Source organism: Bos javanicus, chromosome 24, assembly GCF_032452875.1.
Source record: "Bos javanicus breed banteng chromosome 24, ARS-OSU_banteng_1.0, whole genome shotgun sequence".
Classification (NCBI taxonomy): domain Eukaryota; kingdom Metazoa; phylum Chordata; class Mammalia; order Artiodactyla; family Bovidae; genus Bos; species Bos javanicus.
The window spans coordinates 56,819,584-56,846,048 of NC_083891.1; the positions used below are offsets into that span (position 1 = coordinate 56,819,584).

The 26,465-nt window shown below is 43.6% G+C and overlaps 1 protein-coding gene and 1 long non-coding RNA gene across 3 annotated transcripts in view; one reads left to right on the forward strand and one right to left on the reverse strand.

Moving 5' to 3' along the window:
• Positions 1–396: 396 nt before the first annotated feature.
• On the forward strand, positions 397–18,478 carry LOC133237781 (uncharacterized). Its single transcript, XR_009733340.1, has 2 exons — positions 397–2,321; positions 16,500–18,478. It is a non-coding gene; the product is annotated as an uncharacterized LOC133237781 (long non-coding RNA).
• The window catches only part of ATP8B1 (ATPase phospholipid transporting 8B1), a 109,200-nt gene continuing 97,779 nt past the window's right edge, over positions 15,045–26,465 (reverse strand). For both annotated transcript variants that reach the window (XM_061400305.1, XM_061400306.1), the window contains 6 exons: positions 22,951–23,174; positions 21,697–21,780; positions 20,516–20,761; positions 20,058–20,196; positions 17,904–18,034; positions 15,045–16,744 (listed from right to left, as the gene is read on the reverse strand). In XM_061400305.1, coding sequence (XP_061256289.1) covers positions 16,520–16,744; positions 17,904–18,034; positions 20,058–20,196; positions 20,516–20,761; positions 21,697–21,780; positions 22,951–23,174 — 1,049 coding nt within the window. In that variant the 3' untranslated portion in view covers positions 15,045–16,519. The remainder of the gene's footprint in view (positions 16,745–17,903; positions 18,035–20,057; positions 20,197–20,515; positions 20,762–21,696; positions 21,781–22,950; positions 23,175–26,465) is intronic.

The following is a 26,465-nucleotide window of genomic DNA, read 5'->3' on the forward strand; positions in this document are numbered from 1 at the left end:
TTGAGTGTCATCTGATCCATAAAATTGGATGCACACAGAGGTATCCCACTGGAAAGAGGAAAGAAAGCGCGTCTACAGGGCTGGGCCTGAAGGTCCCAGAGCGCCTGCTTTGATGGCACTCTTGCCTCTTCCCAAGCCACACCCACACACTCAGGATTGCCCCACACCCAGTCTCTGACACTTGCATAATCGGCTGGCACAAGCCAGTATTACAGCCTTGCTCGGGTGCGGCTCTCAAAAGACAGTGGTGGGATGTCCCTGGCCGTCCAATGGTTAAGACTCTGTGCTTCCAACGCATGGGGCACAAATTTGATCCCTGGTCAGGGACATGCCACATGCTGTGCAGTGCAGCCAATAAATAGATAAACTAAAAAAGATACAGTTTTAAAAAAGACAGTTTCAAAGGGGAATCGTCTCAGATGCTAGAACTCTCAGTGGATGACTGGCTTACCACGTAGGTGCGTAGAGGTAGCACGAGGGACTGATGGACACTGGCTAAAGGGCTGACCAGTTAATCAGGGGCTTAGAAGGAACAAGATTAGAGGTTAGGTATGGTGGTCTGGTGGGGAGTTATGTGGATGAATTTTTCTGAATGGGCACATAATATGAAGATATCTTGCCCCATGTAAACACCCCTTAGAAGGCATTCGGTGGAGTGGAGGTCTTTGTAAACTGTGGATATTGGCTTTCCCTCCCCCACCCTCCAAGTCCCCCAGTGCTTGTTCAAAGAAACCATACACTGTGGCTACAGTAACAGGCTGGAGGCTATGAATGAGTTCAACTACATGGGCTTTCATCAAGGCTGAACTGGCTGGCTGATTACCACTACAGAGGACCCAGCTGACAACAATGGAAACTAACTTTGAAGACTTCAGTTCAGTCACTCGGTTGTGTATGACTCTGCGACCCCATGGACTGCAGCATGCCAGGCTTCCCTGTCCATCACCAGCTCCTGGAGCTTACTCAAATTCATGTCCATCAAGTCAGTGATGCCATCCAACCATCTCATCCTCTGTTGGCCCCTTCTCCTCCCATCTTCAATCTTTCCCAGCATCAGGGTCTTTTCAAATGAGTCAGTTCTTCACATCAGGTGGCCAAAGTATTGGAGCTTCAGCTTTAGCATCAGTCCTTCCAATGAATATTCAGGACTGGTTTTCTTTGGGATTGACTTGTTTGATCTTGCAGTCCAAGGGACTCTCAAGAGTCTTCTCCAACACCACAGTTCAAAAGCATCATTTGAGGACTTGATGGGACACTAATCTTTGAGGCGACCCTGTGGCTGGTGAATTGCATTTAACCCCCGGGGTGAGTGAAGTCGCTCAGTCGTGTCCGACTCTTTGTGACCGCCGTCCATGGATTTTCTAGGCAAGAAAACTGGAGTGGGTTGCCATTTCCATCTCCAGAGGATCTTCCGCACCCAGGGATCAAACCCAGGTCTCCCGCGTTGCAGGCAGACACTTTACCATCTGAGCCACCAGGGAAGCCCTTTAACCCCCGAAGGAGGCAGCAACATGCCCGTCAACTGTAGAGTGAGTCACCGTCCAGACAGGATGTACCCTCCCTGCCTACAGGGCCAGCATCTGTGGACTTAGGATATGCCCTGTCCATCTCCACAGTACATAGCATCTTCTCTAACCAGGGAGAACACTCAATGACGAGTGACAAGGGGCACTTGTTCTGGGGGCACTTAGCACAGGGCCTTACACTCCGTAAGCGCTTGATAACTAGCTGTTGGACGGACTGATTTAGTCCAGCCTATCTCTCCGGAAACAGAACTTCCCTTTACAGATCGCGGAAAAGAGTCACTATCAAGAACAAACCGAAGTTTGTCGGTGCTCACGAGGGAATGAAGGAATTCAATGAATGGCCTTGCTCTTCTTTCTTCCTCCGACTCTGGCCAGCTGGGGGTGTCCTCTTCTGGTGGTCCTGGCTGTTCGGCCCCGCGACCGCTCAGGGTTCTTCTGATCCCTGGGTGGAAATTCCCTTTGCTCCACCAGGAGCCGAAGGGGAGTCAGCGTTCTAACACTATAAGGGCCCCCGCGGGCCACCGTAGCGGGCCACCGGCTTGCGCTCCGGGTTCCTGACGCCGGAGCCGCCATGCTGTCTCCGGGCACATCCGCGGTCCCACCCCTGGGCGCGCTTTCCCGGGTGCGCGCGCACCTCCCAAGTGCGGCGGGAAGGCGGGGCGTCACATTGTCCTCGGGGCGACGCTCTCAGCGCGCAGTCTCCTAACCGAATCACAGGGCTCATTAGAGCTGCCTCATGCGCTCGGTTATTTGCTCCTCGAAACAGTTTTGGAGAGAGAAGAGGCGAAAATCCCTGTGAGCGTCTCTCGGGCACGTTTCCCCGTCCCTGGGCCGGGAACGGGGTGGAGGGGTGGGACGGGGAGGGGAGGTTAATTGTTTGCTAATTAACAAGTCGGTCAAGCAGTCCAAAAAAAAAAAAAAAGCTTAATATTTAAAACTGGTTTGAAATTGCAGACATAAAAGTAGGGTTATGATTACGGTGAAGCTATTGATTTAAGGACCTGAAAACATAACTTTCCTCTTCCTTGTAAAGTTAAATTTAAGCACTTCACTTCGTTATTTCTGTGATTCCCAGAACGCCTTCATGGTTGTCAGCTGCTACCTTTATCTTATCATGTCTCCCTACAAGTGAATGACATTATTTGGAAATCCTGCTGTCCTTTAAGGAGGGTGAATAACGGGGCTCTAAAACCAGATACCCCATGAAGCGGGGCTCTTACTTTGTGCCTCGGTGACCCTGGTTGCATTCCTTAACTTCTCCGAGCCTCAGGGTTTTCGTCTGTAAAATGCTAATAACCCCCTGGAAAGGTTCCCTTTGTGAGGTTAATATGAGGTCAGGTTACACAGAAAGTGTGTGCTCGGCATCTAGAGAGCCTTCTGAATTAGAACGTAAGTGGTATTGATAGTTAGTCATTGTTCTTTTGTTTCACGATCCTGTAAAATCAAACCTTCAAGCCTTCAAACTGCTGAGGGCTGCTGGTGGGCCCTCCCCATCCCGTCCCACCCTCCTTCACCCCCAGTGAATTCTGGCCAGTATTCCAAGTATCTCAGACTTTGCAGATCCTTTCCAATGCCCAACTCGCAGGAAATGCCCTCTTTGCAGCTTCAGGCCATTAAATAGGAGCTTTCTGAGTCTCAAAACTCCACAACTTTTCAGCTTCAACACCTTTCCTTACCTTATAGTTCAATGTAAGAAGTACAACAGTTGACTCTTGAACAACATGAGTTTGAACCAGTATGAGTCGTCCTCCCCCAAAAATGCTGGCTTCCCTGGTGGCTCAGTGGCAAAGAACCCGCCTACCAATGCAGGAGACGCGGGTTCCATCCCTGTGTCGGGAAGATCCCCTGGAGAAGGAAATGGCAACCCGCTCAAGTATTCTTGCCTGGGAAATCCCATGGACAGGGGAGCCTGATGGGCTGCAGTTCATGGGATTGCAAAAGAGTCAGACATGACTTGTGGACTAACCAATAATAGCAATAGCATACTACAGTACTACACTCTGAGGGTAGTTGAATTTGCAGATGGTTGATTATAAAGCTATATTTGGATTTTCTGCAAAGTGGGGATTAGTGCCGTGACCCCTCAACCCCCTGTTTCTTTGAGTTGTCCTGGGTATAACATGGGATTTGGGGTAGCCTTGAAGAAAGGTGAAGACAGAATCAGATGGAAGAAGAGCCAGAGAAGCTTTCAAGGCAGTGAATTGTGTCTCTGAAAGCAGTGAGGTGCCTCCTCCAGGTAATTTGGAAAAGCAGTCATGGTACCAGTTTAGCAGGAGCTGAGGCTCCTGGGGGTCTCTGGGAGTCCCAGAGGCCCAGCTGGTAATTTCTTGGTTGATGAGGATTGTTGTTGCTGTTGCAGCAGATCCAAGTGAAGGTATTTTCACCCCAAGTCAGAAAATCTTAAGAAATATCCCAGTCTTGGACAAACCCAGTGAATGGAAAAGAGCTCTTCCGGGTCCGTGTTTACCTCAGCCGCTTCAGTCGCGTCCAACTCTTTGCGCCCCCACGGACTGTAGCCCGTCAGGCTCCTCTGTCCATGGGATTTTCCTGTCCGGAATGCTGGAGGGAGTTGCCATGCCCTCCTCCAGGGGATCTTCCCGATCCAGGGATTGAACCCCAGTCTCCTGTGTTGCAGGCTGATTCTTGACCTGCTGAACCTTGGAGGAAGCCCCCAATATTTACTCAAGATGTTTACAATGATGAAATCCTGATGCAAGTATTCAAAAAACTTGATTTTAGCTCTATTTTTAGAAATAGTCCTTAGTGTTACCTCTGTTAAACTCTTCAAGAAGCCTCCTATAGGATTTCCATAGACTAGAAGCCTCCTGTAGGATTTCCATAGACTAGAAGCCTCCTGTAGGATTTCCATAGACTAGAAGCCTCCTGTAGGATTTCCATAGACTAGAAGCCTCCTATAGGATTTCCATAGACTAGCTTACTCGTTAAGCAGCTTGGCTCCACACTCATTTTGTATGAACCTGCAAGAGGAGTCCTATTTGGCAAATTGACCTCTAGCCTAAAGGTTGATTCTTATCACTTGGAAGAATTGATTCCTGATGCCAAAAGCTAGTGGAGCCCTCCCTCCTTGGCTTCACAGTCCAGATCTAGTATCTTTAATCCCTGGTGGGAAGAAACAGAAGCATTCCAGGGCATGTGACAGCACCTTGAGAATGAAGAACATTGATCATTGCTCCAAGTGGAGATCATAGGTTATTCTGGAGTGAGTGACATAGATCCTGAATTTGGCAAGAGCACCCTGGCCTTTTCACCAGCATACTTGGTTGGGAAGTGTAGATTTCTCTTCTCTGTTAGAATTTCCCTTCCTCTTCAGTTCAGTTCAGTCTCGCAGTTGTGTCCAACTCTTTGCGACCCAATGAATCGCAGCACTCCAGGCCTCCCTGTCCATCACCAACTCCCAGAGTTCACTCAGACTCATGTCCATCAAGTCAGTGATGCCATCCAGCCATCTCATCCTCTGTCGTCCCCTTCTCCTCCTGCCCCGGATCCCTCCCAGCATCAGGGTCTTTTCCACTGAGTCAGCTCTTCCATGAGGTGGCCAAAGTACTGGAGTTTCAGCTTTAGCATCATTCCTTCCAAAGAAATCCCAGGGCTGATCTCCTTCACAATGGACTGGTTGGATCTCCTTGCAGTCCAAGGGACTCTCAAGAGTCTTCTCCAACACCACAGTTCAAAAGCATCAATTCTCAGCCTTCTTCACAGTCCAACTCTCACATCCATACATGACCACAGGAAAAACCATAGCCTTGACTAGACGGACTTTTTTTTGGCAAATAACGTCTCTGCTTTTGAATATGCTATCTAGGTTGGTCATAACTTTCCTTCCAAGGAGTAAGCATCTTTTAATTTCATGGCTGCAGTCCCCTTCCTCTTATATTTATTGTAAACACTTTCATTATAATTTGATTCAATTTTTGAGGCTGGGGAATTCCCTGGCAGTCCAGTGATTAGAACTCCTTGCTTCCATTTCAAGGGACGTAAGTTTAATCTCTGGTTGGGGAGTTAAGATCCCGCAAGCCATATGGCTCCCAAAAAAGTTTTGAGACCATTTGTTTTCTTTCTCTTCTTTCTCTTTTTTATGCCCCACTATTCAGCTTGTAGAAAGTTAGTTCCCCAACCAGGGATTGAACCCAGGCCCTTCAGCAGGGAGAGCAAAGAGTCCTAACCACTGGACTGCCAGGGAATTCCCAAAGCCAAATTTCTGATAATTTAAGAACTTTGAGAGTTATTTCTTCCTATGCATCCTACAAATGAGCTTATCTTAACCGATAATTGATTGGATGGTAAATCTGTACTGGTCTTTGAATACGGAACATCCTCTCAACTTTTATTGATGCTACCATTTATTTAACATGACCTTGGCGGCTTCCTTGGTGGCTCAGATGGTAAAGCGTCTGCCTGCAATGCAGGAGACCTGGGTTCCATCCCTGGGTTGGGAAGATCCCCTAGAGAAGGAAAGGGCAACCCACTCCAGTACTCTTGCCTGGAAAATTCTATGGATGGAGGAGCCTGGTGGGCTACAGTCCATGGGGTCGCAGAGAGTCGGACACAACTGAGCGATTTCACTTTCACTTTCCTTTTTCTTAAGATGTTAGACTCTTCAGAGGTCAAAGAACAACGTGTGTGTAAATGGCCTGATAGAACATGGCTCTCGGTCAGTAACCATGAACGGGAAACCACCGTGGCTTGGGATTCCCAGGCACCCCAGGGGGCACAGTAAACCTCGGAGGGCTGCTGGTCTAGGGAGGAATATGTGGGCTAGGGAAATCTTCTGAGAGGATTTGTGACTTAAGTAGGAAGAAATACCAATTCAAACTATCCTTTTTTGGTTTAAATATAATTTCTTCTGTTGTGGTTGTTACTTAACTTTTGGAGTTGTCGTTCACTCACTCAGTCATGTCTGATTCTTTGCCACCCCACGGACTGCAGCACACTAGGCTTCCCTGCCCTTCACCATCTCCTGGAGCTTGCTCAAACTCTGTTCATAGAGTTGATGATGCCACCCAACCATCTCTTTCTCTGTCACCCCCATCTCCTCCTGCCCTCAGTCTTTCCCAGCAGCAGGGTCTTTTCCAATGAGTCGCCTCTTCAAGTCAGGTGACCAAAGTGTTGGAACTTTAGCATCAGTCCTTCCAATGAAAATTCAGGGTTGATTTCCTTTAGGATGGACTGGCTTGATCTCTATGCTGTTCAAGAGACTCTCAAGAGTCTTCTTCAGCTTCACAATTTGAAAGCATTAATTCTTTGGTGCTGAGCCTTCTTTATAGTCCAACTCTCACATCCATACACGACTACTGGAAAAGCCATAGCTCTGACTAGACAGACCTTTGTCGACAAAGTCCTGTGGTCACTGCTGAGGTTTACAAATTTGCTGGGGCTTCCCAGGTGGCTCAGATGGTAAAGAATCCACCTGCAGTGCAGGAAACCTGGTTTTGATCCCTCTGTTGGGAAGATCCCTGTAGAAGGAAATGCAGCCCACTCCAGTATTCTGGCCTGGAGAACCCCGTGGTCAGAGAAGCCTGGTGGGCTGCGGTCCATGGGGATCACAAGGAGTCAGACACAACTAAGAACTAAGACTTTGACTGTGAGTGCACACTTTAACAGCATCATCTTTTAGGGTTTTAAATAGCTCAGGTGGAATGCCACCCCCCCCCACCCCACCTACCCCCACAGCCCCACACACACTGGCTTTGTTCGTTGTGATGCTGCCTGAGGCCCACCTCACACTGCGGGATGTCTGGCCCTAGGTGGGTGAGCACACTGAGCTGGGTCACTGAGACTTGTTTAGTGTACCTCTTCTGTGTATGCTTCCCGCCACTTAGTCTCCTGCTTCTATTAGGTCCTTGCCATTTATGTCCTTTACCGTGCCCACCTTTGCATGAATATAGCTTTATAATAATTCTTGAAATCAAGTGGTACTAGCTTCTCTGACTTTATTTTTCTTTCTCGTTTTGGCTATCATAGGTCCTTGGCATTTCCACTTGAATTTTAGAATCAGTTTGTCAGTTCTTACCATAAAAAAACCTATGCAATTTTGATTGGGAGTGTGTGAATCTGTAGATCAGTTTCATTGCCGCCTCCTCTGTTGTTTTGTATATAAAGGTAGCCGCCACACACAGTTCTGTACCCGCGCTTCTCACAAAACAGTGAATCATGCAGATCTTTTTCCCTGGTAGTCTCTGCTGTGGTTTCATGGCGTTCTGCTGTCAGCACGTACTTTGCTTCGTTTAACCAGTCTCCTGTGATGGATTCCTAGTTCACTGCCAGTGTTTTCTACAAACAGTGCTGCAGTATAATCATTGTACATGTCATTTCCCCTGTGGGAAACATTTAGCTGCAGGATAAATTTGAGAAATGTGATTGCTAGGTCACAATGTATATACATTTGAAATTTTAATAGATAAGTTGCTAAGAGTTTTATCAATTTATATTCCTACCAATAATAAAATAGGGGGTTTGTTTGCCATAGTATCAGTATTGCATTGCCGACCTTTATCTTTTTTGCCCAGTTGATAGGTGAACGTGGTCTACTAAAATCATTTTGATCTGGATTTCTCTTATTACAGATAAGATTAAACATCTTTTGTGTGTGTGTGTAAGAGCCATTTGTATTTCTTTTGCTGTGATTTATTTGTGTGCTTTGCCCGTATTTTTTTTCCTGTTGGATTGTTGGAGTCTTTCAGATCCAAGGAAGTCTTTGTTTATTAGGATAATTAGCTTTTTGACGTGAGTTGCAAATGTATTTTTATCTACTTTACCATTTATCTTCTTCTTGTACTTTTTTAAAGTAAGGAAGGCTTTTACATTTTTACATTTGAACTTACTAGTCTGAGTCTTCTTTGGAGGCTTTGGACTTTTAGTCTTTTTTTTTTTTTTGGATGTGCGCGGGGCTTGTGGGATCTTAGTTCCCTGACCTGGGATTGAAACTGGGTTCTCAGTGAATGTGCAGAGTCCTACCCACTGGGCCACCAGGGAATTCCCTAGTCTTAATTAGAAAGCCTTTCTCTACTCAGTCTGTATTTGAATTTTCTCATGTTTTTCTTCTAGTGGTTTTATGAGTATTTTTACATTTAAATCTTTTATTTACTTGAAATTTATTCTACTGTAGTGTAAGGCATTCAATTTGTTTTCCTGTTGTGCCAGTGAAGTGAAGGTGAAGTCGCTCAGTCGAGTCCGATTCTTCGCGACCCCATGGACTGCAGCCTCACAGGCTCCTCCGTCCGTGGGATTTTCCAGGCCTGTCTGTCTCCCGTTGACCTTTGAGCTCACCTTTACGTGTAGTAAATTTCCACGTATGTTTGAAGCTATTTCTGGACCTTCTAAACTGTTCATAGAATGTATAATCATGCAGCAGAATCACATTGTTTAAATTACTTTTAAAATTATATGATTTAATATATGGTAGGGGTAGTCTCTCCACATTGCTTTCTCTTTTAGTTTCCTGGCTTTTATTGTAATAATTTTCATGTGAACTTGAGTCTGTCTATTAAAGAAAATAACTGGCATTTTTATAGAGATCATATGCCTTTTATATACTAGGAAAACTACTCTTTATGGTGTTATAACTGATCTAAGAACACAGCATGCCTTTCAGTTGCTTAACTATTCTTGTGAATTCACTACTGTTCTAAAGCTTTGTTCATATAGGTCTTAATTGTCAACTTTATTCCTCAGTATTTTATCCTTTTTTTTTTTTTTTGAAGTTGTAAACATAGTTGTGGAGGAGGAAATGGGGACCCACCCTAGTATTGCCTCGGAAATCCCATGGACGGAGAAGCTTGGTAGGCTACAGTCATGGGGTTGCAAATAGTTGGACATGACTGACTAAACAACAGTAACAGCAAACATTCGACCTTAAACAACACAGATTTGAACTGCATGGGCCCACTTTTTAGATAAGATTTTTTTTTCCGTTAATATTGCAGTCAGTACTGCATGGTCCATGGTTGGTTAAATCCATGGATATGGAACTACACATATGGAGACCCAACTGTCAAGTTTTATTCGGATTTTCAGCTGTGCAGGGGCCAGCCTCTCTAACCCCTGCCTTGTTCAAAGGTCAGCAGTACTATCTTTTCCCCATTATATCTTCTGTTTGTTGTTGCTGATAAATGAATGTTATCCTTACGTTTGTTTTGTTCCCACTATCGTGTTGAATTCTTACTGTCATAGTTTCTTTAGTTGACCTTCCTGTGTTTTCCAAAAATAAAACCATTATCACCTTCAACAATCGTAGATTTATTTCCTTTCCCACAGTTATTATGCATCTAATTAATTTTTTAAATCTAATTGTATTGAGACCATTTTCCCTCCTTTAAACTTCTTCCTTTTTGTGTATTTGCTGTGATTTTTTGCATTGTGTTATTTAGAATTGCTTTCAGCCACAAGTAGCAGAAACCCTAACACAGCTTAAACAAGGAAGGATGTATTGTTCTCATACGGAAGTAGTCTGGAGGTCGGTTAGCAGTCAGTCAGCAGTTCAGCCTTGTCAGTAATCTAATCTTCCCTCTGCCATCTGTCAACCCAAGTTGACGCATAACGTTAACCATCACAGTGGGTGTGGGGTTTTCTTCTGTTGTAATGAAAATGTTTTGGATCTTGATCTTTGTGGTGGTTACACAGCACTGTGAACTCCTGTACTAAATGCCTGAGCTGCACACTTTAAAATGCTTACTTTTAAGTTACATGGATTTCACATCAACTGAAAAAATACTAGAAAAACAGATTTTCTTTTTATACAAAACAAAAACAATGGTAAAACTACCGTAGATTTCAGGGTTATACGTGCTCATTTGGGGATCAGCTTAAATGTCTTCTCTGCATATAAATATGAAGAAGTAATGATGCCTCTAATGGATGCTGCCGATGGGCTAGCTCACTGCTCATTCCCAGTGTGCTGGTTAATTTTATGTTGGTTAGGGTAGGCTGCTGTGGCCACTGTCTAACATCATACCGAGAAATTAACTCAAAGTGGACCAAATTATTTGCATATAAGACCTGAAGCCATAAAACTCCTAGAAGAACACGTAAGTGCTAAGTTCTTTGATGTCAGTCTTGGTGATAATTTTTTTTTTTTTGGATTTGACACCAAAAACAAAGGCAATAAAAGCAAAAGCAAACAAGTGGGACTGCGCCAAATTAAAAAGCTCCTGAACAGCGGAAGACGCCACTGAATGGGGGGAATACTTGCCAGTCATTTTCTGTATGGCGTTAATATACAAAATGTATAAACAATTCAACAGGAAAAAAAACCCCAAAAACAATTAAAAAATAGACATTTTTCCAAAAGAGACACACATAGCCAACAGGTACATGAAAAGATACTCTCCACATCACTCATTATCAGGAAAATGTAAATCACAGCCATAATGAGATACCACCTCACACTTGTTGGAATGGCCATTGTCAAAAAGACAACAAATAACAGATGTTGGCAAGGATGTGGAGAAGGTGAACGCTGGCAGGCTGCAGTGCGTGGCGTCATAAAGAGCCAGGGAGTGGATTGCATGGCGTCATAAAGAGCATCTACAGATTCAGCTGTCAAGACCGTATGGTACTGCTGCTGCTGCTGCTTCGCTTCAGTCGTGTCCAACTCTGTGCAGCCCCATAGACAGCAGCCCATTTCCTTCTCCAATGCATGAAAGTGAAAAGTGAAAATGAAGTCGCTCAGTCGTGTCCAACCCTCAGCGACCCCATGGACTGCAGCCTTCCAAGCTCTTCTGTCCATAGGATTTGCCAGGCAAGAGTACTGGAGTGGGGTGCCATTGCCTTCTCTGTATCGTACTATAGTGTATTTCTTGGAAAAAAAGTCACATATAAGTGATTCATTCAGTGCAAACCTTTGCTGTTCAAGAGTCAACTGTATTGATACTGTATCCTGCAGCTTTACTATTTTTTGTTTATTAGTTTTTACAGTTTTTTGGGTGGAGCCTTTGAAGTTTTCTGTATGTATATCACATCATTGGCATCGACTCATTGGTTGTTCCATAGTAGTTTATTTGAAGTTCACATATTTGTGATTTTTTCCCAGTTTTCTTCTTGTGATTGATTTCTAGTTGCATACCACCATGGACAGAAAGATGCTTGGTATGATTTGTCATCTTAAATTAAGAAGACTTGTTTTGTGGCTGAACAAATGATCTACCCTTTAGAAAGTTTCGTGTGCACTTAAGAAAAACATCTGTTACTTTTGGATGAAATGGTGTGTATCTGTTAGATCCCTTTCCTTTAACGTATTGTTTAAAACAAATGTCTCCTTATTGGTGTCCTGTCTGGGTGATCTATCCATGAAACTGCGGTATTGAAGTCACCTACTAAGAGACAGTGAGATAGGGTAGCGGGACTCTCATAGTACGACTTCACGGACTGTTGCCTCTTGCTGTGCCCTGGATGTGCGAGCCGGTGAAAAGCTTTCTCTGTTGGTTACAGTCCTGTGGGACCTACTGAGCATAAGCCCCACTTGGCACCATAGCCAGATGATTAATCAAGGGTGTCCCTTATGTCCCCTAAGCTGTAGTCACAAAAACCAGGGTACCTGATGGAAAGCACGATACCACATACATGTGAAAGCTCCCTGCTGGGACACACTGGTGCTCTAGACTGCAGCATAGGGAGGGCATAAAGATGGTGCCAACTGCAGGGAGAAAAGGAGACCTAGATTAAAAAAAATAAAAAGGATGGTGTCCTGCCAGCAGGAGTGAGGCAAAGGGAGCCAACAAAGACGGTGTCCGCCAGCCTCTGCGTGGGAGGGTGCCCAGCAGGCCCCACACGGGCGCTAAACCAGACGCCTGCCCCTCGGGCCGACGCTTGAACGTAAGCGGTAAGCCTCTTACATAAAGTCCGGGTGCATCTCGGTCGGCTCCTTCTCTGCTCGGCCCTGGTGCGGGTGAGTCTGAAGGTATGAGCTCTTTAATAGCGATTTCTCTTTGCTGTGACCTGTGGGTCTTAGATGTGAGTCCCGTTGGCTCTCAAAGCTGGATGTGTCCGGGCCTTGTCTCAGGCGCAGGTCTTAAATGTTGGGATGCCCGATGTGAGTTACACCCTGTGTTCCTCGTGGAGCAGCTCTGAGTTTAGGGTACCAGGGGTGGGCTTCTTCAGTAAAATTATGTCTCAGCTTTTCCCACCTCTTGTGTTTTTCCTTGAGTCCCTTAGCACGTTGTTGTTTTCGGTTTGTTTTCAGAGGAAGTTGTTCCGTACGTAACTACAGATTTGGTGTGTTTGCAGACGGAAGTGAATTCAGGGTCTTCCTATGTCACTATCTTAAACTGGCCTCGTTTTATGGCAAAGTAGTATTCCATTATATGGATATACCCCATTTGTTTACCTGTTGGTGGATATTTAGGTTGTTCTTGCTGTTGTTTAGTCACTAAGTCGTGTCCAACGCTTTTGCAACCCCACAGACTAGCCCACCAGGTTCCCCTGTCCGTGGGATTTCCCAGACAAGAATCCGGGAGTGGGTTGCCATTTCCTCCTCCAGGGGATCTTTCCAACCCAAGGATGGAACCAGTGCCTCCTGCATTGGCAGGCGGATTCTTTACCACTGAGCCATCAGGGGAGCCCCAGATTGTTTCTACCTTTAAAAAAAGATAAAGATATTACTCACTTTTGGTTGCGCTGGGTCTTCGCTGCCGTGTGCTGGCTTTCTCCAGTCGGGGTGATCGAGCTTCTCATTGCGGTGGCTCGTCTTGTTGCAGAGCAGGGACTCTAGGGCGTGTGGGCTCAGCCGTGACACACGGGCTTTGCTGCCCCATGGCATGTGGAATCATCCCAGACCAGGGTTTGAACCTGTGTCCTCTGCATTAGCAGGCAGATTCTTAACCACTGAACCACCAGAGAAGTCCCTGTTTCTACCTTTTTGGCTATTGTAAATAGCGCTTCTGTAGACATTCAGGTGTAAGTATTTGAGTACCTGCTTTCAGTGTTTGGGGATATATGTACATACACACTGCACACAGCTAGGAGAACTGCTGGGTCATATGGTAGTTCTGTTTAACTTGTGAGGAACTGCCAAACTGTTCCAGAGTGGGTTCAGTGTCTTACATTTCCATCTGCAAAAAATGGGGGGGGTTATAATTTCTCCATATTTTTGTCAACACATGTTATTTTGTGTTAATAGTCATTCTAGTGGATGTGAAGTGGAATCTCATTATGGTTTCGATTTGTTCTTCTCTATTGACTAATGATATTTGAGGATGTTTTCATATGCTTATAAGACATTTATAATCTTTGGAAAAATGACTATTCAGGTCAAGAAAATTATTTTTACAGTTTATTTTTAAGGGCCCAGCCCAATCTCTACTTCTTCCTGGAAGTGCTTGGTTTTCCTCTCAGTGTCTTGTCAGGCCTTTTTGTATTTATAAAGGCACCACAAGTTTTATTGCAGCTCTAACTTACTAGCAGATTCTGACAAGACTTTTAGAAGCTGTCTTAAAATTTTCCTAAGCTTCGTTCACATCATATGAGGCAGCAACTGTTAAAACATTTAGATGCCATCAGGGTACATTTTGCTATCATGTCGGAGTCTCTTAAGAACCATTTTCTCTCCACCAGTTGTCTTTACTCAACAGTTTCTGGTCCTGAGCGTCAGCAGGAACCTTTAGATGGTGCTCTCTTGTTAGAAACACTTGTTCCTCACCAGTTTAAATACAGTAGCATATCCTAAGGAAAAGTGGCCTTTTTTTTTTAAAGGGGCCATCCCCCAGGTCTGCTGAGGTTTTCTCATACCATTCCTATTACAGAGGCTAATAATTTGTCTTGTCTCCTCCCCCCTGCCCCACTTCAGTGGGTTGCCCTGATGCGGACATGAAATTCTGCTCCAGAAGCAGGCTACCTGGTGTAGAAGAGCAGAGAGCGGGGTCCTGATTTCCTACCTTACAAAACACCCCTAAAACTAGAACTCTCTCATCACCTGCTACTACTACTGATACCCCCCGCCAAAGTCTTCCATTGCTATCCTTCAGAGAACCTCCTCCTCTGCAAGGGAGATGGGCCATTTCCCTAATGGGGTCCCAGCCTGCCTTCCTGCCCAGGAGCTGACCACCTGTTCCGCAGCCGTGTGTCAGACTTGGCCCTCCCGGTCCCTACCTGCTCTCCTGCCCTTCAACATCCTGATAGTATCCCTTTGCTTATTTTTCTGCCAGTCCTTCACCCTGTATTTCTGAACTGTCTCCCTACTTCCCAGCCCCTGCTTTTGGTCAGGGGTTACTGTTGCTTTTATTCTACCTCCAGAGAGCTGAGGTCATTTGGATGAATTGTCCCCCTTCTCATATCCTAAGATGCACTCTCCCTGGATACAGTTGTTCTTACCAATGGTTAATCCATACTCTGACTCTGTAGTCGGAGCCTCTTGTCTCAGCCACTTCGCCCCTACACTTAGTATCCCGTCTGCAGCTTACTTCTCACCACAAAGGACCCCTGTGTTCCTTTGGAAACCAGGTAGGCCTAGATTCTCTATCATCTGCCCCACTCTAAAATAAAGAACTTAAACAATACTTTAACAGATTGTACTTCCCAAAATTTTACCAAAGAGTTTATTTTTTAAACAAAAATATACATTAATCTCAGATTTACAGAATATAGAAATAATTTATCCAAAACAATTTGCATTTTAAAATTAATATTGCACCCAACCATGGAAGTCTTTGACACATTTGCATTGTCGACCTTTCCCACAATTCGCAAAACAGGAGAGAAATTGGAAACTGACAGAATTACACAAGCTAACTTTTCTTTACAAAAAAAAAATAACCTTATAATTTTTTGTTTATTTACAAGATAAAAGTTGTAAACTTCCAGAAATTTACTTCCATAAAGAGCTAAACATTCTTTGCTTATACCTGGACAATGAACTATTTACACACTGCGATTTCCTCACAAAGAACTCGAATGAATATTGTGAACATTCACAACCTAATGGTAAGGAACAGAATTATTGAAGACACTTCTGTATCTTCACTGGAATGCGAAAATGAAAGTGTGAAACACAGAGGATGAGAAAAGCCCCTGGATAAATCACTCTTACCTCTTGGAGGCCAGTTTCCGTAATTGCCAAAGTCATCTTCAATTTTAGAAGGATACACTATTAGGAATATGGCTACCAAAAGCCATTTCTCTTAAGTAGAAAAGAATGAGGTCTCTGTTTTATGTCCCTTATAAAACACTTTACACATAGGCAGGCACAAAAGTTTGCTTTTCAAAAGAAAGCTTTGCAGAATATTCTGCCATTTATCACTGATACCCTCAGTTTTTAAAAGCGCTTAAAAAAAAAAACATAAATGCATGTTTTTTTAAATCGATAATAGACAATAAACTCACTTGTTCTACAGGAAGTGGCTGAAACAATATACAATAGTGAGAGTAAACGAAGGTAATGTCCTTTTTTAACCTGGTAGTAAACCGAAACAGACTCAGACCTTGTGTTTATGAAATGTGAAGTCATTTTTGTTGATTGAGCTGAATTAGATCCACATGAGAACACGAAATCATGCAGTCCCGTTATCAACTCTGAAAAAGACCACTTAGCTTTTAGGAGATGAACATTCATGAGTCTTCTGTCACTGCTATTATAAGGTCTTTGTTATGTAAGGTAGACTCCAGGAAGAAAAAGGAGCCTCTGGGAAATTCCTGACAAAGATCCCAGACAGGAAGAGCTTACTAATTTTATAAAACGATACCATTTGAACTGAAATTGAAGACGTTTTCAAATTCTCTTGTCCTAGATTGAGACGGAGTTTAAAATGTTCACTTTGAATCATAATGAAATATCAGCATCTGAATAATCTGACTTTTCGAAAGGTCTTCTTAGGTTGAACGATTGCCACAGCAAAACCAAGTCGTTTGCTGAAAAGGTTCTTGTCTTCAGCATCCCCGTGACAAGTTCAGTTTTTTACAAAAAGTTCCCAGTGTCTCATTAAAAAAAGACATAGGCGTTTCCTCCGTGTGACTGTTGTTCTACAGGTCACCCGGGAGCCGGCGCCTCAGCTCTCCGCGGTGCGCCTGTACGCCGCCGACGCGTCGGCGATGACCCCGTCCAGGGGCGAGCGCTTCTTGCGGATGCTGCGGCCGGAGGAGATGAGGTCGGCGTAGCCGCGCTGGTGCGAGAAGGCGTAGGCCGAGCGCCGCGTGGACACGTCCCGGCGGAACACGTGCTGGCGCCGCTGCCACTGCTCCTCGGCTTTTAGCTGCTTCCGGTGCTTCTGAATCTGCAGAAGCGGGAGAGGCGGGACCAGATGAGGGAGAGCCGGGAGGCCGAATGGAAACACGGGTCTGTTCCCGCAGGGGGAGCCCCTCGGACTGACCCGGACCCTGGACCAGGCTTCCCCACACCCGCCTCCCTGAGGGGTGGGCATCTCCAGCTTGGCTTTAGAGAGGAGGAAGCGGAGGCAGAGGTTCCGTGAGGCTTGCAATCTGTCAGAGCTAGAAACAGGGCAGCCAGGACTCCCACTCCTCAGCTGGTGCTCTTTCCAGTTCATAGAGCGGACTGGCACAGTTTTAGAAAAGACCTTTAGTGTCTCTGGGTGTTTAATGCACACTCTGGTCAGTGGGGGAGGGAGATGCAGAGGACATGAAGGTTCCTTGCCTGCCTGGCAGCTTCTCTCCCCTCCTTTCTGATGGAGATGGAGCTTATCCAGGTGCCCTCCTCTTCCTCACAGCTAAGCTCCTCCTGGGATGTGGACTCCACCCGCAGGGTGGGACCGATTGATTTCCCTTGTTCTCGACTAGTCCAGGAATGGGCATGTGCCCTAATTCTGGCTCAGGAGACATGAAGGGAGTGTGCTGAGCCCTCCCTAAAGTCACCAGGCTCCTAGGGAAAGCTCCAGGAGAATCAGTCTCTGATCTTCCCCTGGGTACTGACATGGCAGGATGCCGTGCCAGGAACTGCTGTAGCCATCTTTCAGAAAGATGAAGCAAACAGTGGAGACAGCAGAGGGGAGCGAGAGAAAGAAACCCAGCCGGCTGCTCATCGCCTGAGCCTGAAGCCTGTTCTGTGAGTGGAGGTGGTACGTTATCACTGAGTCCTTTTGAGCCCTATCTTCCTGATACTTGCAGCTCAAAGGATCCTGCTATAAGAGGTGACATTTGTCTTTAAATGGGAAAAAAATCCCAACCTGTATGCAGGGCAAAATACTAATAGTATAATTGCTAAATCGAGAGGGTAGATGTACATACTGTCCATCCTACAAGCAAACAAAAATACCAACCCCAAAGGACTTATTTGCAAGGTGGAGTTAAAGAGAAGTAGTCCTAAAAACAGACCAAGCTTCCTAAGAGCTGAGACTTTTCAGGAAAGCTGCTTTGGAGAAACGCTCTGATTTCTGGGGGAGGCACTCGGAGTTAGGGGAAGTCTGTTTTTTTCTATACCTTATCGCTTTCCGATGGCCAGATGGTCATTGACAAGAAGCGAATGGCAACAACGGGCAGCAGGCACACAGCAACAGTCAGGATGATGGTCAACCAAATGTACGGCTGCCTCAGAGCATTTGAAGCTGTGCCTGGAAAAAGCAGAGGATGACTCACAATGGTCCTTTCATCCCAGGGCGGGGAGGCCATGGCTAATACTCCACAGTCCACAAATGGATTCTCTCCGGTAAACTTTTACAACCAGATTGCCCTCCCCAGAACATCCCATCACCACTCAAGGAATGAACATTTTAAAACCAGACTAAGCAAAGCAGAATTAGGAACATAAATTCTTTGGAACAAGGCAAATGTATATAAGTGAATAAATAAGGGAAAAAGGTACATTTGTTGGCACTGAATTAATTAGAAATGCAAAAGTAGGCAATTTATACCTTTGGATTTTTTTTTTTTCAGGAACCTAAAAAAGCACTTTCCTATATATACCTATGGCTGATTCATGTTGATGTATGGCAGAAACCAACACAATATTGTAAAGCAATTATCCTTCAATTAAAAACAAATTTATTTTAAAAGCACTTTCCAATTTATACCTTTGGTTTGAAACCACATGTTAACAGTGGGTACTACTGTTTGTGGGTAAGCCTTATGCAGGTGTTTTATACAGATCATGCCATTTACTCATTTCTGAGAGGTGAGTATTGCTGTCTTTACTACATGAAGAAACCAAGCAGTGGAGAAGTATTAATAAAAAATTGGTCCAAGGTAACAGAACTAGCTATGCAACTCCTGAATTAAAATCCATATCCATCCAGCTAGAGCTTGGCTTTTTCTACTGAATTCGGCTTCTAGTTTTTTATGTCAGAGGAAGTAACAATTCAATTCTGTTAATACAACCAGGTAATCATATATACTACTTAATTTTACAACTGAGACAAATTTGTCACAATATTTTCTGTACTTAATACTGTGAGTTTATAAAAATAATAGTGTTTATTTTTTAAATGTGGTTTTAACACTGATAAATGTGTATGGGTTTAAGAAACACTCCCTATGGGAATAGCCTAAGTAACTAGGTACTAAAAGTTTAGAACACAGTCACAGTAAGGAAGAACACAGACCCAAAAATGAGCTCAGTTCCAATAAGAAAAGGGTTATTACCACGTACGTGCTCAGTTGTGTCCAACTCTTTGTGACCTCATGTACTGTAGCCTGCCAGGCTGCTCTGTCCCTGGAATATTCCAGGCAAAAATACTAGAGTGAATTGCCATGCCCTCCTCCAGGGGAACTTGCGGACCCAAGGATCGAACCCACATTTCCTGCATCTCCTGCATTGCAGGTGGATTCTTACCACAGCTACTGCGTTTTATAACCAAACAACTGGTCATTTAAAAAAAATTCTTTTACAGGCAAACAAGTTTATGGGCATTTTTTTTTTTTTTCCATTTTGAATCCAAGCTACACTATCCATAGTAAGTTCATAAATTCTAATTTATGCTATTTATAAATTTTATGATATTAGTTCATTCTAACATTTGTCATACTTTATACAGCTGTAAACTATTGTTTTTCATAAGTTTACTTACTGCTCTGTGCACATATTTCTGATGATACAATCCACTTTTAAGTTCTAGAATTCCATCATAATTTCCTTTGCTAATTTAATATTCTTAGGTCTTTGGGTTATTTCCAGTTTTTAAAAAAAGTGTTGCAGTGATACAATCTTTGTACAGATTACCTTTCCAAAATTTGGTGTGTTTCATCTTAGGGTATATTCCTCATGTGGAAATACTAAATCAAAATGTACCCCCAAATTTATTACGTATTTCTAGGTAGTGTTTAGAAAAATTAAACCATCATACTATCAGCATGTACTATATTGGGAAACATGTATCCCTAGTTTCGCAGTAACCTTCCAATATTAGATTTTATGGAAGAAATAAAAAGCACAGTTATAGCTTGAAGTTATTTTAATTTGCTTTCCTCCCATCATGTTACCCTGCTTCCAACCCACTAACCACCGTTCAGTCTCTACTCAGGACATTAATTTTTATTCGCAGTAATTCACACTTTGTGTTTTTACTTAACCTGAAATTATGTCAGAATCTAAATTAATGACATTTTTCTATTTATTTTTGGAATTTAGAAAATACCAACCTGTGAATTGAAATGCAGATGGAAAGAGAACATGTATCCCAGCACTATGAAAGTCAAACATGATGCCAAAATAAAGTGCAATGCTTCCAAAAATTGAAAAAGCATTCACAAAAGTCCAATAAGAAGTATCCAAGCCAATCTGTTGGGAAACCAGAGAAAAACAGAGCATTCATTTTGGGGAGTTAGCAAGAAATAAAGGATCTAAGGATTCTGAAAATAGAATTCAGCAATTTAGGCGTGATTTGGCTTCTGAACAATCAGAAGCTGCTCTTGGTTCAGGCAAGAAATAGGAAATACGTTTGTTATAAGGGATGAAAATAGCATTCATTCATACTTGGAGAGCAGCAGAGGCTTGGTTGGAGGGAGAGTGGGAGCCAGGCAGATGTGTCTGCTGGTCTACACACAGAGGTGGATGCAGTACCAGTAGGTCCTGGACACGGTCAGCTAAAGCCACATACCTGGAAGTTGACTGTTATTACGAGAGCAGAGGCAATCGTGACGGCGAAAGACTGGTAGTCCGAGGGCGCCTCTCCATCCTGCCCCATGGTCTGCATATAGGCTCCATAAGGTATGAAGAAGAGGACCAGCGAGGTTAAAGCTCCATGCAGCAAGCTGACGAAGAATTTCCTGTAGTTGAACAGCAAGTCTCTCTGTCCCACTATATATAAGCTGGGGAAGCGGAGGCTCAATTTGTCGCTCACGTCCTTAAGGGGAAAACACGGAGTTGAGTGTACTGCCTGTCAGGATCGAAGAACTCAGATACATTTGTTACAACTTCTATCTCACAAAGAATTGCGACTTGTTAAGTTTTAGGAAGGCAGAAACTAAAGATAAATCCTGAATAATTTCATTGTGCAGACAGCAGCTTCATTGCTGTGCTAGGTCGCTTCAGTCGTGTCCCACTCTTTGCAACGCCATGGACTGTAGGCCGCCAGGCTCCTCTGTCTGTGGCGTTCTCCAGGCAAGAATACTGGGGTGGGTAGCCATTTCCTTCTCCAGGGCATCTGCCTGACCCAGGGATTGAATCCAGGTCTCCCCCATTGCAGGCAGATTCTTTACCGTCTGAGCCACCAGGGAAGTAGCCCACCGCTATTTGATATTTAATTTTGAGAGATAGGTAAACTACTGGTTTCTACTTACAGAAAGCAAATTAGTAATGTTAAAAAAAAAAAGCATAGGAAGCCTATTTTTACCTCCTGAGAGATTATTGTTTCTCATTCTTTGAGAAAGCATTTTCACATTCATGATGAGCTAATTCCAGATTATTCTTTTTATTCTTTAAAGCAGCTTCTATAAAAATTGTAACGATAGAATGTAGATTTAATTGAACCAAGAAGTTTGGGGAGGTATTAAAATAATTTACTTTAAAAATATATAAGTCATTATCATAGAGACATTCTATATTGTTAGGTATCTAACAAGAAAACCTCAGCATCCAAAATGAGGATAACAAATTTGTTAATGGATTCAACCCAGGCAAAGAAATCTTTTCTTACTATAAAACTAGAAGCACCTGACAGCAGAAATATAATAGGGCTCACTCAGAAAGAAGTGAAAACCAAGAGAAGACATTGAGATGTGTGCTTTGATACAGGTGCTCAGTCTGTGCAGAGCATCCCTGTCTGCACCGGGATCCTACCTGGTTGAGCAGCCCCATGAGGAGCACGGGCAGGCTGGAGTAGAGCACGTTGTAGAGGGTGATGAACCAGTCTTCGTACGCGGTCTGTGAGGGGATGACAGGGTCTGTGTGTCACCGACCAAGAAACATTGCCAGGCTAGTCCGTGCACATGCACCTGCCGTCTCAAAGCAGGGACATCCCCAGGGAGAGCCCCGCCCCCCTCCACCAGCTATACCCACAGTAGGCATGAGATTGTTTGGATGGAGTGGGCAGAATCAAAGGGCTTCTCATAGTCATCTCCCTCCTCAAATAAGTGGGGAAAAGAATCTGGTCTATTTGAAAAATGCTGGAAAACAAATCCATGTTCATCCTCTTTTACTAATGAATTAGGTTACATCCAACTGGTTCAAAAGTACATATGTACCATTCAAATTTGCTTTTATCTTGCTGGTTCAGCATTTCCAGTTAAACATTATCTAAAACATTTTGAATATAAGAAAGAGGCTTCTGAAAGGGATAAGCAAGACTGTGTACACACCAGCCCTCGGGGGGCCGGGGGAGGATCAGGATGGGTAGAGGAAACAGGCTGACTCAGCACCAGCATTGATGCATAGTCCTGCACAGAAGCAGGAAGAAGGTTCCAGTCTTGCTCAAGACCTCCTGGCCCAGTTTCTACATCGGCCCTCCTCTTATGCCAGTTGTCTGTGGCATAGCATCAAAGAGGTTTGGACAACCACAGGCACTGGCTTAGGCTCATATTTTACTAATGGTATTTTTCTGCCATATCACCAATTTAACATGTTAGATATGTTCCCACTCCTATTTCAGCAAAAGGTAAAAATTTAAAAACTAGCAGCAATGGAGACATAATGGGTCTATGATCACCTGAAATTTATATAATCCCTTTAGTCACAATATAATTTTATACTTGAATCTGAAGAGTTTGTTCAAAGCTGAACAATTTGTTATCACTATTCTTAAAGGTAAGATGACTTGGAAAAAAAAAAAAAAACTAAGGTGAACGCAAAGACACACAAAAGTCAACAGGCCAGGAACAAATCCTGCCTTTTTTAAAGGCAAAGTAAGTTCAAAGCACCAGACACATTTTAGAAAATTCATAAACTTAATTGATCTATGTCTCAATTGTTAAGAGACACAGCATCAAAACTGTGAACATGGGAGGAAAAAATATTAATTTTTTTTCAAAAGTAGTTTTATCCATGTAAGAGAAGAGCGTTACTCATTTAATAATAATGATGATGGTGGTATATTACCTGTGCAGAGTACCCATTGAAGAAGGAGTACCAGAAATGAACCAAAGTAAATGCAAAGTTTTTATAGAAGAAGTATCGCAGGAACTTGCACATCCTTATGTAAGACCACCGGCCATGCACCAACAGCAGTCTCTGCAGGTATCTGAACTGTGCAAAGGAATAGTCACTGGACATGACCGCTTGCATGCCTTCTTGTCCACTTATTCCAACACCGATGTGGGCAGCTATGGGGTGAGGAAGCAGATACTGTGAGTCATAAGCTTATTTTAAAACAAAACATTGAGATGATAAAACTGTTTCTATGGCAATACAAAAAAAAAAAAAAAAAAACAATCTGACATTTATGAAACAATAAATGTGAAAGCTATTGCTCACAATCCTCTACACCCAACTTCTGAACTCAAAGTCACAGGTACAGGTTGCTACACAGAGCACATGGTTGGGCCTCCATAAATATTTGTGTAAGGATCTCAATGGGTGAGGAATTCCATTTGGATTATCTGCCCAGCTCATAAGCCATCCTTCCCAACCACAGGGCAAGCCCCAGGCACCCATGTACACACCATGTCTCCCTGCCTCCTTGGCCACAGCTGCGTCAGCCTTGGGCAGATATGTAATCTGTAGTAGTTACTAAGAATTGGCTCTCATTCTTCATTCTAAAATTTTACTTTAATTAGAGAGGTGGGAAAGCAAATAAAACCCCTACATTGCTCAGACTCCCTTGCAGCTAGGTCCTCTGTGAATTAGGTTCCACTTGTTTGGCCCGACTTGTGACCTAGAAGCAGAAGTAGATGGGAGCCCAGCATCCCGTCCCTGTTTGCAATTCCTGCAACAGACTCCATATATCCATTCTCCAGCTTCCTGGATGCTGATAAACAACTGCAAGGGCTTCTCAACTGGATAGCTCTTCAGAGGAGCCTCAACTCCTCAAAACTCCTCTGGCAAGTGACTCAGACTTGGAGACACCACCTGGAACCAACCTTCCTCAGTCCATCCAGAATTTCTTTGAGCACCTAGTCCCCTGTATTAATCACTTCCTACTTTGAGTACCTATAGGGATTTGTTTCCCTCAGTCTCTCTTGGTGTTTTGGAATTAGGATTTGGGTGTGTTTGTCTGGAATGCTAGCATGTAAATTCTTGAGTTGTGGGATGGATATACTTCTTTCTGAGGCACTGAGAAAGTAATCTAGAAAAAGGATGCTGCTGATGGAAAAGATTGAGGGCAGGAGGAGAAGGGGATGACAGAGGATGAGATGGTTGGATGGCATCATCAACTTGATGGACATGGGTTTGGATGGACTCCAGGAGTTGGGGATGGACAGGGAGGCCTGGTGTGCTGCGGTTTGTGGGGTCGTAAAGAGTTGGACACGACTGAGCAACTGAACTGAACTGAGAGAAAGGATGAGAGAGACAGACCTGGGTTCTTGGTACTGCTTCTTGGTTCTAGTATTATCCAGAGGCCTGGGTCCTTGAGCAGCACATATTTGTAGCTTTCAAATTAGGTTTGTTTTTCTCATATGCTAACTAATTGTTCTCCAAGACTTGCAATCAAAAGTGTTTTAACTTAGATACTATTAAACTTTCAAAAGCTTATTCATGGCCCACTGAGACCTTAGGACGGACAGTCGTTTTAAGGGGAGGAAGGTTTCCAGAATGGATAAAAATAATAGTCCCAGTTTTATCCATCTTTCCAATAGTCATTAAATTATATGTTCCACTTAGAGAATTATGAGTTTGATCTAGGTCTTAAAAGTCATGGAAGACAAATAGTGAGATCATTTTGAGAACATGTGTTGGAGAACACAGTCTACTGTTGCTAAGACCCTGAGAAGTGTCTGCCAGTTCAGCAGCGTTTCCAGCTAAAAGAAGCTCCAAAACCCCTGCCCCAGTTGCAGAATACAAGGTCTGACAAGTTCGAGACAACACAGTGACTTGTCCAAAACCTCCATTTTTTAATAACACTCTGCAATTCTAAAAAAAAAAAAAAATAGAATAAACTGCATCTCAATCAATATTTATGACCTCTTTCTAAACACATAAATAGTTCTTAATGACCAGTCATGGTTGCCAGACTGCTCTTTCCTACCAAACCATGGCCTTCTTTCCTGAACAAGTAACAGGGAAATGTTGTGATTCTTTCAGAGCCAAGGACGAGGCGCCCCTGTGCTAGGCTGTGACATCCCGGCCAGCCTCTGTGGTGCAGACCAAGGACAGTGTGTGAAGTGAACATTGCCACAGTTCACAGGGTGGCTCAAGGCAACTAGGCAGATGGACTTTATAAGGCCACACTGCTTGTGTTTTCCTGAAAACTAAATATAGACATCTAGATTTTCCTAAAGTTTCAGATGTGGTTTTAAATGCCTTCCAAGTAAATTGCTTCATAATTGCCTAACAAACTGATAGTTTCTTCCTGCCTCTTTAATGCCTCTTGTTCATTCTCAGGGTTTCAGCCAAGTAAAACACCACCTACCAGCCGTCTTCAGGCACAAAGAGGGGAGAGGGCAGCCCCTGAGGGTCCCTGGGCCCTTGCTAGGGGCACACTGGTAGAGTGCAATTCCCTCCACTTCTACGGGACTACACCACTAACCCTGAAACATTAGGAAATGGTCAGATTGTTTTAGATACTTAAATTCCACTGTACTTCTTTATAAACAATGATTTCTTTCTGTACCTTGTTCCTGATGTAGGTAAAACAGATAAGAGTCTTCACAAAGTTCAAAGAGGTACTTAACAATACTTGGATTAAGCTATGGACTTCCAAGGAGACCTGAGATTTTCTGACTCATCCCCAAAGGATGCCTCCTACACTATATACAAAAGCATCTACTATATAACACAGATTAATAAAATGCTTAAAACCACTTAAGAAAAAACAGTCTCTAGGAGATTCATCTATGCCAATTCTCTGTGATCCCTTTTGCTATCAAATAGTGAACCCAGAGGGACAAAAGAGTTTTCAAGTCTCTCACATAATCAGATGGTAGGTCTGTAAGGGGATCCCCTTTCCCCAGTATCTATAAGTCTTCGTTATAACTGAAGAACTGAAGTAAGTAACTGTTTGAGTTACTTACTTTTTTGGCAGAGGCATTTATGTTAAGGTACATAATGGAAAACAAACTAGAACTAGCTGCAGAGGAAAGAAACATCTGATTCAGAGCAAGGAATGCCATTCGCACAGCAGGATGAGCATGAGCAAAACAGTGCAGAGAAATTAAACTGGTAGAGACCACAGACATACACGTGGTAAAGAAGCAAGAAGACGTACATCATAGAGCCGACTTCTGTTGAGGAAGGTAAAGTTGGAATATTCTTAGTATATATCAAGGAGGAGGAGGAAGAGACTCTAAGGAAAGAAAGAGACGCATGAGTTACAAAATAGGCTGAATTCAAAGTCCAGTTATATACATAATCCTTTTAAGCTACCCAGCACTGCAGGACATGTGCATACATGCCATGGATTATTCATCTTAATAATATCACAAACCTAGAGGTGACATCAGAGACAATTTTCTTGT